Genomic DNA, 17,098 nt, shown 5'->3' on the forward strand with positions numbered 1-17,098 from the left:
TCTAAGTAACCCTGAGAGACTTACCTAATTCTTTCCAAAGTTCCCACCCTCTTAAATGTCTAGAATGTCATTAATACTCCTAAGAAAGTGATGTCCCCATAGTTTTACATGAAATGAAAATAAGAAGGATGTATATTTGCGCAAGGGAATATGAAATTATATTCATTAAAAACACGACTTTGGGACTTCCCTGGTGGTCTAGTGGCTGGAGCTCCGAGCTCCCAATGCCGGGGGCCCGGGTTTGATCCCTGACTAGGGAACCAGATCCCATGTGCTGCAACTAGGACCCAGTGCTGCCAAGCAATTAAATGAAAAAATATTTTGCAAAGACCCACCCACTTACCTGTCCTGAAGTGTGGCCTTGCAGTGCCCCTGACAACCAGGAGTGTCCCGGCCGATGCCGCAGGCCCCACCACAGCACCGGGATGGGACAAGGTGGACGGGCCCTAGGAAAGTCGGAGGGCTTGTTACATTGCTTCAACACTGCACTTGAACATTTAGCTGTTCCCCTTTGGGTGATTTCTGAGGGGGATGGGCCATGAGGTTTAATTTTTTTCTCTTTTCTCTTAAAAAATGATGAACCACTTCTATGAAGGACCTGGAGATGGGCAGCTGGAGGGTGGTCCCAGGGGCTGGAGTTAGGAAGATGGGAGTTTCCTGTGTGGGGTCAGGACAGCGTTCTGGGGATGGTGGTGGTGAATGTACTTAATGTCCCTGAACTGCTCACCGGGAAATGGTTAAAACGGTAAACTTAATGTGATGTCAATTTCACTGCAATGAAAATAATACTGAAAAGGCACGAAGAGAGGGGAAATGAAATGAGTCTTTCATACATGGCTGATGAGGGCAGGAAGGACAGTGTTTCTGTGAGCTGGCAGGGTGATGCTGGGCAGAACACGAATGTCCACAGCCTTTAACTCAACACACATTCACACTTTGGTTTTCACTTTGGTAGCTTAAGAAATAACTACGTGCATACAGCTTTACTAACTACTCTGTTCACTGAAGCAGTATGTATATTATTTTTGGTTATGAAGACAATACACATTCATTGAAGACAAACTTTAAAAATAGAGAGATTAGATCAGAAATCGAAAAATAAATCTTTCCCACTTCTATACACTGCAAAACACTGTCCACATTTCTGAATAGCCTTCTAGACTCCTCTCTCTATGCATACAGACATACGTAAATCTGATTTTATAAACCATAAACACAGTAAAGCATACTGACAAATGCAAAGACACACACATATTAAATATACAGAGAAAGGTTTGAGGAAATTATATATTAATACACAAACACACACACATCCAAAGTTTCCATGATGAATTATTTCTTTTTTTTTATCAAAAGAAAAAAGATGATGAAACCATTTCCCTTTTAAAAATGAAAGTTAACCACTGAGATGCAGCAGCAAGCCATGTTGAGAGGGATGGCCGCCCGGCCTGCAGCCGATTCTATCCGGAAGCAGCCCTTGTCTCGAGCAGCTGTGATCGTGGGGATGTGCCTGGATCCACCGCCAGTCATTTCAGCAAGTCACCCTCGCTGTGGGACATTTCAAATTTATTCAAAGAAAGGCACCGCTATTCCCTGTAGAAATGGCTGGTTCTAGTGCTCCAGCTGGAAAATACAAGATGAGCCTGGAACTTCTTTTCTGAGCCAGAAAATAAGAGAGAAGCTAAAAGGATAATAAAGCTATGTCCAAATGACACCTGAGCAGGGTGAAGGGACTCCCTCTGGCCAAACCTGGGAAAATCTGAGCCTTAAAATAAATAATGATCAAAAAGGACCATCACCCTTTTATCAGGGACACTGCATCCATTGTAATTAAAGGAAAGAATAAATGGGGAAGAAGGGAAGTTCTTGCTTACCTAGGAAGTCAAGTAATAAATGCAGATAATAACGGTCAGCGAAGAAAGAATTGTGCTAAAAATGCCTTATTTCCATATCAAATATTAGATTGAAAAGCTGAACCCTTCGATGTCTTGAAAGATTAGACAGTTCTGAGAGGACCAGCCATCGAATTGGGAAACACTGAACCTCATGGATGGTTACAGGAGACGACACACTGCTAGGTGCTGTGTCCCCAGGTGTGGGGGACACACAGGTGAGGATGGAGCGGGCAGAGGGCAGGCTTCTGGAAGGGCTGCGGCCACCTTGATTATGCCCTGCAGAGGAGGTGAGGTCGTGGGGATGGGGCAAGAAGTTAAGCGTAAGTTAGTGTTCCTTTGCCGACTTTTGCCCATGTTAGAAACCTTAGTCCACCTGAATTACAGGCAGACCTGGCTGTATCATGCCTGACAATTACTGCTTTTTCCTGAAGTGCAGGTCTGTGGCAGCCCTGTGTCTCACAATCTAGGGGCACTATTTTTCCTACAGTGTCTGCTCACTCTGTGTCTCTGTGTCCCATTTTGGTAATTCTCACAGTATTTCAATCTTTTTCATTATTATTATAGTTGTTATGATGGTCTGTGCTCAGGGGACCTTGATGTGACTACTGTAGTATGACTCACTGAAGGCTCAGATGATGGTTAGCATTTTTCAGCAATAAATTATTTTTAAATTAAGGTTTATATGTTATTTTTTAGGACATGATGCTATTGCATACTTAATATACTACAGTATAGCATAAAGATAATGTTATATGCACCAGGGAACCCAGAATGTCCCGTGATTCACTTTATTGCAATATTCTCTTTACTACAATGGTCTGGAATCGAACCTGTGTCTCCGGGGTCTGCCTGGACTTCCCTGAACTTCCATCTCTGTCAATTATCCCAGAGGCAATACTGGTTTGTGGAAAACCCTGTCACAGGTCTCCCTCCTCCTTCTTCTGTAAGAAATCGGGGGCTTCCCTGGTGGCTCAGTGGTAAAGAATCACCTGTTAACTCAGGAGAGATGGGTTTGATCCCTGGTCTGGGAAGATCCCACATGCCACGGAGCAACTAAGCCCGTGTGCCCCAACTACTAAGCTTGTGCTTTAGAGCCTTGGGGCCCCAACTTCTGAAGCCCATGAGCCCTAGAGTCATTGCTTCATAACAAGAGGAAGCCACTGCAATGAGAAGCCCCCACAGAACAAAGAGAGAGTAACCTTTGCTTGCCACAACCAGGGAAAAGCCTACATGGCAACCAAGACCCAGCACAGCCAAAAATAAATAAATAAACTAGTTAAAAGAAAAAGAAATCCAGAAAGACACTAAGACAGCCATGTGCAGCTTCACTTTGAACCCACCAGACAAGAAAGGAGACAAGACAACCCTACTCTACAAAAGGCTCACATGACTTTAAATCAATTGACACCAAAATGAAGGCGAACTTGTTTTAAAAGTTACTGAGAGTTTAAAAATAAAATAAAATTAAAAAAAAATTAAAAAAAGTATAAAAAAAAAAATAAAAGTTACTGAGAAATCCTAGAATTTTAATGAGATGCTTCTTTTCTATTTGATATTAATACTTAAAGATGCACAACACCCCAAACCTCTGGGGACAGGGAGAATGACTGAACTCGATTAGCTTTAACTGGAAAACAGAGCAGGAGCGCTCTTTGCAGCCTCGGGGCCTGCGTTCCTAATGGACCCGAAGCTCTGAACTTACCGCAGGCCTGGGCCGAGTCCCGCAGGCACTGACAGCAGGCACGGGGTGCAGGGGCGCCGAGCCGGGGTCTGTCGAAACAGGACAGCTCAGAGCCGTTGTACTGCAGGTCCTGTGCCCTCAGGGACCCTGCGGAGGCCGAGAACTCGGTCAGCGAGACAAGTTCCCCAGGGGAAGCCCGGGAACATCACAGCGCGGCCAGAACCACCCAGCTTCTGCAGTGTGGGAGGAAAGGACAGCTGTGGTTCACATTTAAAAATACTTCTTACAAAAAGGCAGAGAAACGAAACAATCAGTCAAGAAAGCTCGAGATGGGGGCCCTTGTGTTGCCAGAACTTAGAAGGAGCTGTGTTTCTGTGGAGGGCGAGGGCGGCCCTGCCTCCTCAGGCCCCCGTGAAGTGATACCGCCCCTCGGCTGCACCCTCAGCGCCTCCCCTGGGAGCACATGTTCTCTGCCTCCGTGGCCGCTGCCAGATGCTCCTCTCAGGTCCTCGTTGGACACTCAGAGGACAGTGATGATGAGCAACACCCTTTGGCAGGATGCCAAGACACAGCAAGCGCTCAGGACTTACAGCTTGGCTTCTTCTCCACGAACTGCCGCTTACAGTAGATGACGCAGAGGACGAGCAGGGCCAGCAGCACGGTGGCCAGGGCACTGCAGATGACGGCTGCCAGGGCTGTGTCCCGCGGGCTGGAGGCCGTGGACGGGATCCTCACCAGGTTGACCTTGCTGGTACCTGAAAACCACGGGGATGGAATTCTCACATCTCCACCACCCAGGAGACTCAGACGTGCACATTGCACATGGGGTCCCCTGCAGGAGCCTTCGTGCAACATCGGGGTGAGGAGGGAAGGTGTGCTAGGCGGCTCACACACTCCCTCCATCCGGGTCATGGCTGGAATATTGCACTTCCACCTGCAGCTCTCCTCTGTTTCCACGGCAGCAACCATGTGCCACCCCAACATACATGTCCTCAGGCCCACTGGACCAGACCGTCTGCCAGATGGGGGTCTGTCATCGTGTTCTGTCTCCCCGGCACCCGGCAGTGTAGGGCACACAACAAGCACTTAATATTCTGCAAATTGGAATCAGACTCTCCACAGTTTTAAGCAGGCTGAACTGAGGTGTGCTCTGGAAGGCAACTTTTGGGGCAAACAAGGAACTGGATTATTCACAACCTTGCCGTGGGCCCCCACGTTCTGAGACAGTGAACATTATTATTATTACTTTATTTTAACACTGTTGCTGTTACAGTACTGAACAACACCTACGGTTTGGAGAAAAAAAAAGCTAACACCACCATGACCTCACACTGACAATGCATCTCCATCTGGATGGAGCCCGTTTTGAGGGCCTACTTGCCCGCGCAGCTGCTACCAGCATCTGAGCTGCGAGGCACTAAAGCCCACCTGGAACACCTGGGACTTTCGTCCTGTCCCTGGCCACACAGGAGCACCCCATCCTAACCCCTAAAGTCAGGTTTCCACTGTGGCCAGAGCCAGAGAGAACCATCAGGGTTGAGTTGCTGCTGCTGCTGCTGCTACTAAATTGCTTCAGTTGTGTCCAACTCTGTGTGACCCCATAGACAGTAGCCCACCAGGCTCCCCCGTCCCAGGGATTCTCCAGGCAAGAACACTGGAGTGGGTTACCATTTCCTTCTCCAATGCATGAAAGTGAAAAGTGAAAAGTGAAAGTGAAGTTGCTCAGTTGTGTCCGACCCTCAGCGACCCAATGGACTGCAGCCTACCAGGCTCCTCCATCCATGGGATTTGTCAGGCAAGAGTACTGGAGTGGGTTGCCATTGCCTTCTCCGAGGGTTGAGTTACTGAACTATAAAAACACGACAGCTGGAACAAAAACAAGAACGGTCATTTGGGGATGTTGAGTCCTGGTGTATCTGGGCTCCATGACTCTGGGCCACCCTGATACATGGTTCTCATTGTCACTGGGAAAGGCACAAATACCATATGGCTTAGACCTGGATGAATAAGAATTATAATCCAATCATACCTTTTAAAGGATATTTGTTGGTAAATGTGTTTAATACTCATAAATATATTGCTTCTAGTTATGCAGACATAATGTCATAATCAAATAGCACACATTAGATGTTCACCACACAGCAAGTTAAAAAGATCATACCTTGGACCTGATCGAGATGAAACCTAAATCCGAAACAGCCTCTATAAGCAGGCAAATTCACGAGAGGATGTATGAACACAAACAAACACAGCTGTGTAAACAGTGACAAATAAACACAGGAATAGGAACTTATGTCTAACGCAAGTAAAAGTGTGGGCTACAATGAATGGTAAGTAACTTGGGAAGCTTGAGTATTGCTCATTGCAACCAAACCGTGAGGTTGATTCATGTTTGTGAGAAAATGGTTTACTTCAGAGTGAGCCTGGGCCCTGTAGCTTAAATTTTCCATCAAGGAACCAAGCTCCAGTCAACGCTAGGCTTCAGCCAATCTGTCATCCAAATGAGACAGCTTGAGAACTAGACCCTGGCCTTCAGATTCTCTCTGGTGGACCACCTGTCGAGTTGTTGTTCAGTCACTAAGTCGTGTCCGACTCTGTGACCCCATGGACTGCAGTGCACCAGGCCTCCCAGTTCTTCACTATCTCCTGGAGTTTGCTCAAACTCATGTCCATTGTGAATTAACCAAAGAAGCCAGAAAAGTCGGCCAGGCTCCTCTGTCCATGGGATTCTCCAGGCAAGAATACTGGAGTGGGTTGCCATGACCTCCTCCAGGGGATCTTCCCAAACCAGGGATCGGACCCTCATCTCTAATGTCTCCTGCATTGCCAGGCAGGTTTCTTACCACTGGTGCCACCTGGGAAGCCCAAAGAGTCAGAAACGACTAAACAATTTGAGCACTCCCTAAAACCACATGGGGGATGGAAAAAATGACGAGATTATTTAGAGATCTGCTAACAACAGGAGACCTTGGATATTTTTGGTAGAAAGTCATCCAAATTACCATCAACGTTATCACAGAGACCACACACCAAATACCTGCAGAGGACTGGCCCTGTGTTGCCCACCTTCAAAATGTCATGACAATCCTCCGCAGCAAGGGTCTTACAGATGAAGATGTCTCTACAAATCTAGAAACGGGTTTTCACTTAAACAACCCGCGGTTGAATCAAGATTTAGGCCTGATCTGTCCGACTCTAAAATATATGCTCTTAAAAAAAATTATGCTATATTCCTCCCAACATTCCAACAGTATTGTTTAGAGGAAAAAAAAAAAAACAGGAATGTGAAGGACTATTATTCAAATTTTGTACAGACCAGTAAATTCTAGTTAATTAGCTAACATATATAATACGACTTGACCTAATTTAAAACACAAACAGAGCTTCACAAGTCCAACCTCTCTTGCTCCCAAGATTAAAGAGGCTATTGCATTTTATCACAGTGAAAAAGAACATATGACTCTTTAAATTCATTTTTTAAACATTCTTGTTAAGGTCTATATAGTATAATTAGATGAGTATTAAACAGAGTAGGAAAAAAAAAAAAACAGAGTAGGGAAGGATATGAACTGTCATATATGAACTAATTACGCTTTCTGTCTGGGCTTCCATGTTTAAGATTTCACTGACACCTTGTGTTTTCATCAGAGAGTTCACAGAAGAAAATAAAACCTCAGGTTGCATGCTATGTGACACGGAAGCTCCACCATAATCGGACATGCAAACATTTTCACTTTTGATGGCCGTGTTTTGTCATGAGTAATTCAAATGACAATTAGTTCTGGAAGATAAACAGACATTCTCTAATAATTTTCAGTAACATATTTATCTTTGACTTTCATATTTTTTTCAAGTAAACAACAAATCAATTCATTATTTTCTGTGCTCTTTCATCACCACCACCACCATCACCACCAAGAAAACTCATGTTGAGTGTGTAACAAGACCAAAACGTGATGGATTGATTTCTAGCTATGTTCTTTAATTTAAAAATATATTTAAAAAGGGCATTTTGCAATCTTAACTGAGGCAAGGATACAGGCCTGGAGTGTAAGCTTTATCTTGTTCATCCAAACTGGTTAAACAAAAATATCTACCGTAACACTCAACCTATGAATTCCAGATGTACCACAGAACAGTCTGCCAATACACAAAATAGTTGGACTTTTTAAAGTCCATTTTATACCAAGCTCTCTGACACTGGATGTAATGTCATGTAAAAGAGTGAGTCTTAATCATTTTACTTTTCATTTTAAACTTTGGTTTTTGAACAATGTGGTTTGTTTTTCAATACTGATAATAAACATTATTTGAAAATGAGCGCTTTCTTTTGCACAGGAAAAAAAAAGATTTTAAACTGGATTGATTTTTCCATTGTGGTGAAATATACATAACATAAAATTTACCCTTAGTGACACTGAGTACATTCACAATGTTATATAACCATCACCACTAGAGGGGAAACCCCCAACCCATGAAGTAGTCATGCCCCATCCCCTGTTTCCCCACCACCACATCCTGGCGAGCACTAATTTGCTTTGTGTCTGAATTTGCCTACTCTGGATACTTCCTATAAAAGGAACCATAAAATATTACATGACCTTCTGTGTCTGTCTTCTTTCACTTAGCAGAGTGTTTTCAAGGTCATCTATGTCAGCATGCAACAGAACTTCATTCCTTTTTATGACTGAATAACATTCCATTGGATGGATGGACCATGTTTTGTTTATTTGTTCATCAGATGGTGGACATGTGAGCTGTCTCCACCTTTTGGCTATTGTGAATAATGTTGCTGTGAACATTCACGTTCAATCTTTCTCCATACACTTTTAAACGTTTCACAAAGATACACACAAGGGCTCCACATGCTATCAAAAGGTATACGTTAGTGCTCTTTCACTAAGGCATTATGTTCATCAGTCACTCACGTAATGTTATTACGCTAGAGCATTATGTTAATAAGTCAGGGAAAAAAAAAAAAAAGATTCCTGAGCAAACCAAGAGAAGAGTGGAGAGAGACAGTGCCAGAGAAGCTAGTCAGGATCGGTACTTGTAGGAATTTAAACCATAGTGAGGAGCTTGAATTCTATTCTAAGAATAACAGGAAGTACTCAACAGAATATATATTCTTCTTTAAAAAGACTAAAATCATACAAAGTATCTTTTCCAACCACAAATGAATTAAACTAGAAATCAATAACAGAAGGAAAACTGGGAAGTTCAAAGATATGCAGAAGATAAATATCCACTCTTAAATAACCAATGGGACAAAGAAGAAATCACATAGGAAATTAGAAAACACTTTGAGATGATTGAGAATAAAAAACAAAATATCAAAACTTATATTGATAAGGATACAGCAAAAGAGGGATACACCTCTAAAAGAGGTGTTCACAGGGAAATTTATAGCAGTAAATGTCCATACTAAAAAAGATGTAAAATCGACAACCTAATGTTTAACTTTATTACATTAGAAAAATAAGAGTAAACTAAACCAAAAGCTAGCAGATGGAAGGAAATGATAAAGATTAGCACAGAGACAAATAAATAGAGAGAAGCAATAAAACCGAAAGTTGGTTCTTTGAAAAGATCAACAAAATTGACGAAACTTAGATTGACAGAGGAGAAAAGGGAGAAGACTCAAGTAAGTAAAATCAGAGATGAAGGAGCAGACATTGCCATGGACTTGACAGAAATAAAAAGGTTATAAGAGGACACCATGAACAAAGGTACCACAAATTGGGTAACTAGGTAAAAAGGCATTCTTGGAAATACACAAGCCAATGAAACTGACACAGAAGAGATAGAAAACCAAAATAGACCACAACAAAGAGATGGACTCAGTCATTAAAAACCTCCTGACAAAGGGAAGCCCAGAACCAGATGCCTTTGTGTGAATTCTGCCAAATATTTAAAGAAAAACTAATACCAATCCTTCTCAAACTCTTGCAAAAAATGAAGAGGAAAGAATACATCCTAACTCATTCTATGAGGCTAATATTATCCTGATACCAAAGCCAGAAAAAGGCACTCTAAGGGGAGAAAACTACAGAGCAAGATTTCTGACAAGTACAGATGCAAAAACCCTCTACAAAAACGTACCTTATAAAAATCAGTGCATATTCAAGGATTATACATTACAGCCAAGTGGGATTCATTCCAGGAAGGCAATGATGATGATCCATACCAAAATCAATGTAACCCATGATAAAAAAAAAAAATGAAAGGGACAAAAAACCACACTAATCGCCTCAATTACGCTTAAAAAAGGGCTTCCCTGGTGGCTCAGAAGGTAAAGAATCTACCTGTGCAGAAGACTTGGGTTCAGTCCCTGGGTTGAGAAGATCCCCTGGAGAAGGAAATGGCAACCCACTCCAGGATTCTTGCCTGGAGACTCCCATGGACAGAGGAGCCTGGTGGGCTACAGTCTGTGGCGTCACAAAGAGTCGGACACAACTGAGCAGCTAAACAACAGTGGGCCCACAGGGGGACAACAATGTTTAAAAAGCACTTGACAACACCCAACGTCCTTTTATAATACAAGCACTCAATACACCAGTAGGCATCCTTGCCAATGCCTGCCCTGAGCCAGCGGTTCTCCGCACACCCAGCGAGACGTGCCACGTGCCTTTGGGGCAGGTGTGGGCAGAGTGGTGGTGGGCAGGCTTGGACTGGGCTGCTGCTGCAGGTGTTGCTCCCACCCAGGCAGATTTGTTCCAATCCGACAACTCTGAGAACTCTCAGGTCCTCCTCCCAGGACACCACGGCTGCCCCCAGTTCCACCACCACCACCCCGAGGCCAGTGGCAGCGGTCTGCAGTCAACAGCCGGTCTCCTGGGGATCTTCTCCTCCCTTCCACATCTCTGCTGTTAGGAGACTCGGGCCAGGAATCATCGCCACTCCCCACCCTGTAAACCCAACCCAAATGGCATCTAGATGCCCACTGTGGTGAGGATGAAGCAGGTCTTTACTGAATCTGCTTGTTTCACACCTTACATTACTGACACAGAAATGTTGGGGATCCCAAGTTTGACTGGCTTGAAGAGCATGATGAATACCAATATTAAATGTGCTAGAGTGGCATGTATAAGATGAAGACAGGCAACTTTCAAAATTACTTAAGATATTATTCCCTTTTGTTGTTATTCTTCATTCGCTAAGTCACGTCTAACTCTGCAACCCAATGGACTGCAGCCTGCCAGGCTTCCTTGTCCTCTACTATCTCCTGGAGTTGACTCAAGTTCATGTCCCTTGAGTCAGTGATGCTATCTAACCATCTCATCCTCTGCCACCCCTTTCTCCTTTTGCCTTCAGTCTTTCCCAGCATCAAGGTCTTTTCTGATAAGCTGCCTCTTCGCATTGGTGGTCAAAGTGTTAGCACTTCAGCTTCAGCATCAGTCCTTCCAAAGAATATTCAGGGTTGATTCCCTTTAGGATTGACTGGTTTGATCTCCCTGCAGTCCAAGGGACTCCTTAGAGTCTTCTCTTAAATGTGCCTTGATCAATATGGACATTCTAAACTCTATCTTAAAAATGAGAAAACAGGGTAAAATCTTCATGACCTTGGATTTGGCAATGGTTCCTTAAATATGGGCTTCCCTGGTGGCTCAGACAGGAAAGAATCTGCCTGCAGTGTGGGAGAACGGGGTTCCATTCCTGGGTTGGGACTTCCCCTGGAGAAGGGAATGGCAACCACTCCAGTATTCTTGCCTGGAGGATCCCCATGAACAGACGAGCCTGGCGGGTTACAGTCTGTGGGGCCACAAAGAGTCCAACATGACTGAGCAACTAACACTTTCACACAACTGAAGATCGGAAAAACAAAACATCTGATTAAAATGAAACTAAGCTGTGATTTTGAGATACAATATCACTAAGTAAAATAAGAGAAGCAAAGCTCAACGGGAGTTTACAACAAAACAGTAATCAAGATATAAGAAGATTTTATTCATCAGAAGCAAGATTATTTAAATTAAGACAGCATCATTTTTCAAATGAATGGTAGAAGGATTATATGAGGATGTGTATCTTTCTCTTTTTAAAAAAAGGAATCATTCTGACCTTACTTTTGAAGTTTCACCCAAACTATTCAACTTGATGTCTCTGTTTACCAGAATCTGAGCCTGGTAAGCACTGGCCAGACCACCTTCTTACAACTGTATCTGGGGCAGCCAGTTGTGTGCAAGTAAAACCACAAGTTCATCGTGTCAGGCTGCTTTTCAAACATGCTCTGAGTACTGAGTTTCCAAGCTAATGCCCTAAACTTTTTTTTTTTTTTAATTTATTTTCCTTTTTGAACTTAAGAGCATATCAAAAACAGTACAGCTAGGCAAACATTTTTCCTTTGTTGAGCAATGCTGTAACATCTGTTTATAAACACAGAACTTCTGAGCTTGATTCCTTCTTTCAAGTTCCCTCCCGGGCACTGCCCCAGTTACTAGTCCTTTCATGATTTAAACTCAAGTGAATCAAGGCAGAACCCCGAGGCGGCCTCCACTCTGCCTTCTTTTAATACTAATACAGATGATTCATAAATACAGTTCTATTATAAGCAGAGCCGGCTTCTGAGAAGTAAACTTTTGTGTCTCTGCTTCCCAATTGCTCAAGTTGGGTGAATCACCGAGGATAAATAAAGCAATACGTAAAAGCCGAAAGGCTGCGGAACCAAAGAAACCCAGGGTACCCCACGATGTCAGGATGGGTCCCTGATTATGAGACTATGGGATGGTGGTTCCCCAGGTTACTGAGAGCAGGAGAGCGGAAGACCCCCACGGAGGACCTCTGAGCCCTCACGCCATCTGCCGTTCTGCCTCCATCAATTTCTGTTTCCCTCTGGGCTGCCTGCCCACCGCTGCCCCATTGCTATTCTTAGCCTTTACCATGCATGTTGGGAGGAAACCATGAAAAAATGCAAACTGTTCTTCTTGAAGCTGAAGAGGGGGAGGGCGGTGGACATAATTCTATTCACTCTTAAATTGAAAGCATACACATCCTTCACATTTTTGTCTATTTTCACAATCTTATACAGAGTCTTTCTTTTGTAAGTGCAAGTGCTCATGTTGCTTAGTCATATCCTATTCTTTCTGACCCCATGGACTGTAGCCCACTAGGCTCCTCTGTCCATGGGATTTCCCAGGCAAGAATACTGGAGTGGATTGCCATTTTCTTCTCCAGGGGATCTTCCCAACCCAGGGACTGAACCCATGTCTCCTGTATTGGCAGGCAGGTTCTCTACCACTGTGCCACCTGGGAAGCAATTTAGATTATTAATAAATATTACCCTGTATTATGAGACATTAAAAAAGATATGATTATAGCCAATACTCCAAAATGGTTCCAATTATTCCATTATTATCTTTTGAATTAAAGACAGAAAGTCCAAATCTTGCAGTGAAAACACGTGATATGAATCAAAGCCCTTTATTGCCTTCTGGAAAGCTTTTATGAAAACATTTTTTCCTGAATTCCTTACCTTAGAAGAGGTATGTGTTTAGAAAAGCAGAAGCTTCTTTAAACCACATGCCCATTAGTTGTTATCTCTAACTTTATCTCTGCTCTTAGAAAATCTTAACTAAAGTCAGTGATCAGTCAGTTCAATCACTCAGTCATGTCCGACTCTTTGCAACCCCATGGACTGCAGCATGCCAGGCTTCCCTGTCCATCACCAACTCCCACAGCTTACTCAAACTCACATCCATCAAGTTGGTGATGCCATCCAACCATCTCATCCTCTGTCATCCCTTTCTCCTCCTGCCTTCAATCTTTCCCAGCATCAGGGTCTTTTCCAGTGAGTCAGTTCTTCCCATCAGGTGGCCAAAGTATTGGAGTTTCAGCTTCAGCATCAGTCCTTTCAATGAATATTCAGGACTGATTTCCTTGAGATTGACTGGTTGGATCTTCTTGTAGTCCAAGAGATGCTCAAGAGTCTTCTCCAACACCACAGTTCAAAAGCATCAGTTCTTTGGTGCTCAGTTTTGTTTATAGTCCAACTCTCATATCCATCCATACATGACTACCATATGTATAAAAACCACAGCTTTGACTAGATGGACCTTTGTCGGCAAAGTAATGTCTCTGCTTTTTAATATGCTGTCTAGGTTGGTCATAACTTTTCTTCCAAGGAGCAAGCATCTTTTAATTTCATGGCTGCAGTCACCATCTGCTTTGATTTGGGAGCCCCCCAAAATAAAGTCTGTCACTGTTTCCACTGTTTCCCCATCTATTTGCCATGAAGCGATTGAACCGAACGCCAAAATAAGATAATTGACTGTTAAGAGTCTGGAAGTGACAGAATGTTATTACCAGTCAAAGGGTTAAAGAAAAGAATGCAATATCAGTCTTTTGATTACACAGAAAAACAGTTGCTTATGATTAGGTCTCCTGAGACTTCCCTGGTGACTCACACGGTGAAGAATCTGTCTGCAATGGGGGAGACCTGGGTTCAATCCCTGGGTAGGGAAGATTCCCCTGCAGAAGGGAATGGAAACCCACTCCAGTATTCTTGACTGGAGAATTTCATGGACAGAGGAGCCTGGTGGACTACAGTTCAGGGGGTCAAAAAAAGTTTCGGACACGACTGAGCGACTATCACACTTGAGCAGGCCTCCTGATGGCGGAGCAGAAGACAGTGGCAGTGGCCCTTCGGATAAGTTAACATACAGAATAACAAACAACTAGCAGAGCCTAGTGGTAATCGGCTCATATGTGCAGAGCTCATGCATGTTGTGTTTACATGAACCTGAGTCTACTGAGTGAAAATTAAAATAGCAAACTTGCGGCTTTTTCTCCTGGGCAGCCTGTCAGGGGCTGTTGCTTGAACTGGAAGCACTGTAGGCTGATGAATGTAAGCACTTTGCTGCTGAAGGACCAGAGCTCAAATTTTAAAAGGATAGGCAGAAGCCTCCCTCCACGGGCCCAAGTGCAGCACGTGGACATGGGCTGGGGTCTTTATCTTTCTTTCCTTCCCTCTTTTCCTGGCTCTAAAATATACTGTAAGGTGCTGCACACTCTTGGTTAAGAGCTTTGTTGTCAGCACTCTGGGTTTGAATCCTGGCTCGGCCACTTACTAGCTGTGTCACCAACCAGCAAATGACGACTTCAGTTTCCTTATCAGTAAAGCCAGGAAATAAAAGTATCTACCTGAAGGTCTGTGAGACCTGAAGGAAGTGATGCACACACAGAGGGTCATCTTGGTACCTCCCACAGTGAACTTCCTGAGTTAGCCATCCTTCCTCCTATTATTAGTCAGAATCGGATGTTATATTCTAATTGTTGTTATGGTGGAATCTGGATGGTCTCTTAAACCAAGTGAAACCACCTATGTAGCAGGCAGGCCACTGAGCACCCTGATGGGATAGCCTGTGTCCCCATCACATGGCCCTGGAGGGCAGGGAAGTGCACAGTGAATACAAACCAACAGAATTCTCCCCAGAAGTTTAGGTTCGTTTCTTACAAAAGACACAGCTGCCACTACTTGTATCTAAGTGTCTCAAAGGGTCCCTCCCGCCATAAGATCGCCCAAAGTAACATTAAGCATTGTTGCATAAGAATAAGCAACCATGAGCAAAATAAGTCAACCTTTTGGAATATTGTGAATAAAATGGTACAGCTATTACTAACAAGGGCCTGCAGGAAAAAACTCCAGGCAAAACAGAAAAATATTAATAGTCAGGCACAAAGACAGCTTGGAGAATACAGAGCAGGAGGGACATGGCAGGCAGACAAGCCATAGGACCTGTACTCACTGCTCCTTAAAGACACTGGTGGGGAATTCTGAGTAAATGAGGCTCCAGGCGAGAGTCACAACTGACTATGATGTTTGTCCAAAATTTCTAAGTCTCCCTCAAAGGCTTTTATTAAATAGTGTTTGTACAGGATTTGGGATGAATAAATGAAAATAGTATGCTTCTTTCCCTTTTAGCTTCTTGAACACTAAGACCATGGTTTGGACTTACTACCTACATGTGCGTGCAAGCATGCTAACTTACTTCAGTCACGTCTGGCTCTTTGCAAACCTATTGACGATAACCCGCCAGGCTCCTCTGTCCATGGGGATTCTCCAGTCAAGAATACTGGAGTGGCTTGCCATGCCTTCCTCCAGGGGATCTTCCCAACCCAGAGACTGAACCCAGGTCTCCCACCTTGCAGGCACATTCTTTACCTACTGAGCTACCAGGGAAGCCCAAGAATACTGGAGTGGGTAGTCTATTCCTTCTCCAGGGGATCTTCCCAACCCAGGAATCGAACTGGGGTCTCCTGGATCGCAGGAGGATTCTTTACCAGCTTAGCTACTAGGGAAGGCCCATTGCCAACTTAGTGACAGATAAATACAAATAGACATTAAGCATAAATAGTGTCATAAATTTAAATTACATACAAAAGAGGGCATTGATAGAAGATCAGGTCAGTTCAGTTCAGTTGCTCAGTTGCGTCTCTTTGTGACCCCATGGACTGCAGCACGCCAGGCCTCACTGTCCATCACCAACTCCTGGAGCTCGAGTTGATGATGCCATCCATCTCATCCTCTGTCGTCCCCTTCTCTTCCCACCTTCAATCTTTCCCAGCATCAGGGTCTTTTCCAATGAGTTAGTTCTTCACATCAGGTGGCCAAAGTATCAGTCCTTCCAATGAATATTCAGGACTGATTTCCTTGAGGATAGACTGGTTTGATCTCCTTGCAGTCCAAGGAACTCTCAAGAGTCTACTATAACACCACAGTTCAAAACCATCAATTCTTCAGTGCTCAGCTTTCTTTGCAGTCCAACTCTCACATGACTACTGGAAAAACCATAGCTTTGACTAGATGGACCTTTGTTGGCAAAGTAATGTCTCTGCTTTTGAATATGCTGTCTAGGTTGGTCATAGCTTTTCTTCCAAAGAGCAAGGGTCTTTTAATTTCATGGTTGCAGTCACCATCTGCAGTGATTTTAGAGCCCAAGAAAATAAAGTCTCTCACTGTTTCCATTGTTTCCCCATCTATTTGCCATGAAATGATGGGATCAGATGTCATGATCTTAGTTTTTTGAATGTTGAGGTTTAAGCCAACTTTTTGACTCTCCTCTTACACTTTCATCAAGAGGCTCTTTAGCTCTTCTTCACTTTCTGCCATAAGGGTGGTGTCATCTGCATATATAAAGTTATTGATATTTCTCCCAGCAATCTTGATTCCAGCTTGTGCTTCCTCCAGCCCAGCATTTCCCATGACATACTCTGCATATAAGTTAAATAAGCAGGGTGACCATATACAGACTTGACATACTCCTTTCCAAATTTGGAACCAGTCTGTTGTTCCATGTCCAGTTCTAACTGTTGCTTCTTGACCTGCATACAGATTTCTCAGGAGGCAGGTAAGATGATCTTGTATTCCCATCTCTTTTTAAGAATTTCCCACAGTTTGTTGTGATGCACACAGTCAAAGGCTTTGGCATAATCATTAAAGCAGAAGTAGACGTTTTTCTGGAACTCTCTTGCTTTTCTGATGATCCAATGGATGTTGACAATTTGATCTCTGGTTCCTCTGCTT

The 17,098-nt window shown here is 43.6% G+C and overlaps 1 protein-coding gene across 6 annotated transcripts in view; it reads right to left on the reverse strand.

The window, feature by feature from the left end:
* Positions 1–17,098, reverse strand: part of TNFRSF19 (TNF receptor superfamily member 19) — a 91,142-nt gene that overhangs the window by 6,536 nt on the left and 67,508 nt on the right. For all 6 annotated transcript variants that reach the window (XR_009740010.1, XM_061434959.1, XM_061434960.1 and 3 more), the window contains exons 6-8: positions 4,167–4,331; positions 3,598–3,723; positions 344–446 (exon numbers count right to left, since the gene is read on the reverse strand). Coding sequence is in view for 5 of the 6 variants with exons in the window: in XM_061434959.1 (XP_061290943.1) it covers positions 344–446; positions 3,598–3,723; positions 4,167–4,331 (394 nt within the window). In the remaining variant the exon portion in view is untranslated. The remainder of the gene's footprint in view (positions 1–343; positions 447–3,597; positions 3,724–4,166; positions 4,332–17,098) is intronic.

The sequence above is a fragment of the Bos javanicus genome, chromosome 12 (genome assembly GCF_032452875.1).
Source record: "Bos javanicus breed banteng chromosome 12, ARS-OSU_banteng_1.0, whole genome shotgun sequence".
NCBI lineage: Eukaryota > Metazoa > Chordata > Mammalia > Artiodactyla > Bovidae > Bos > Bos javanicus.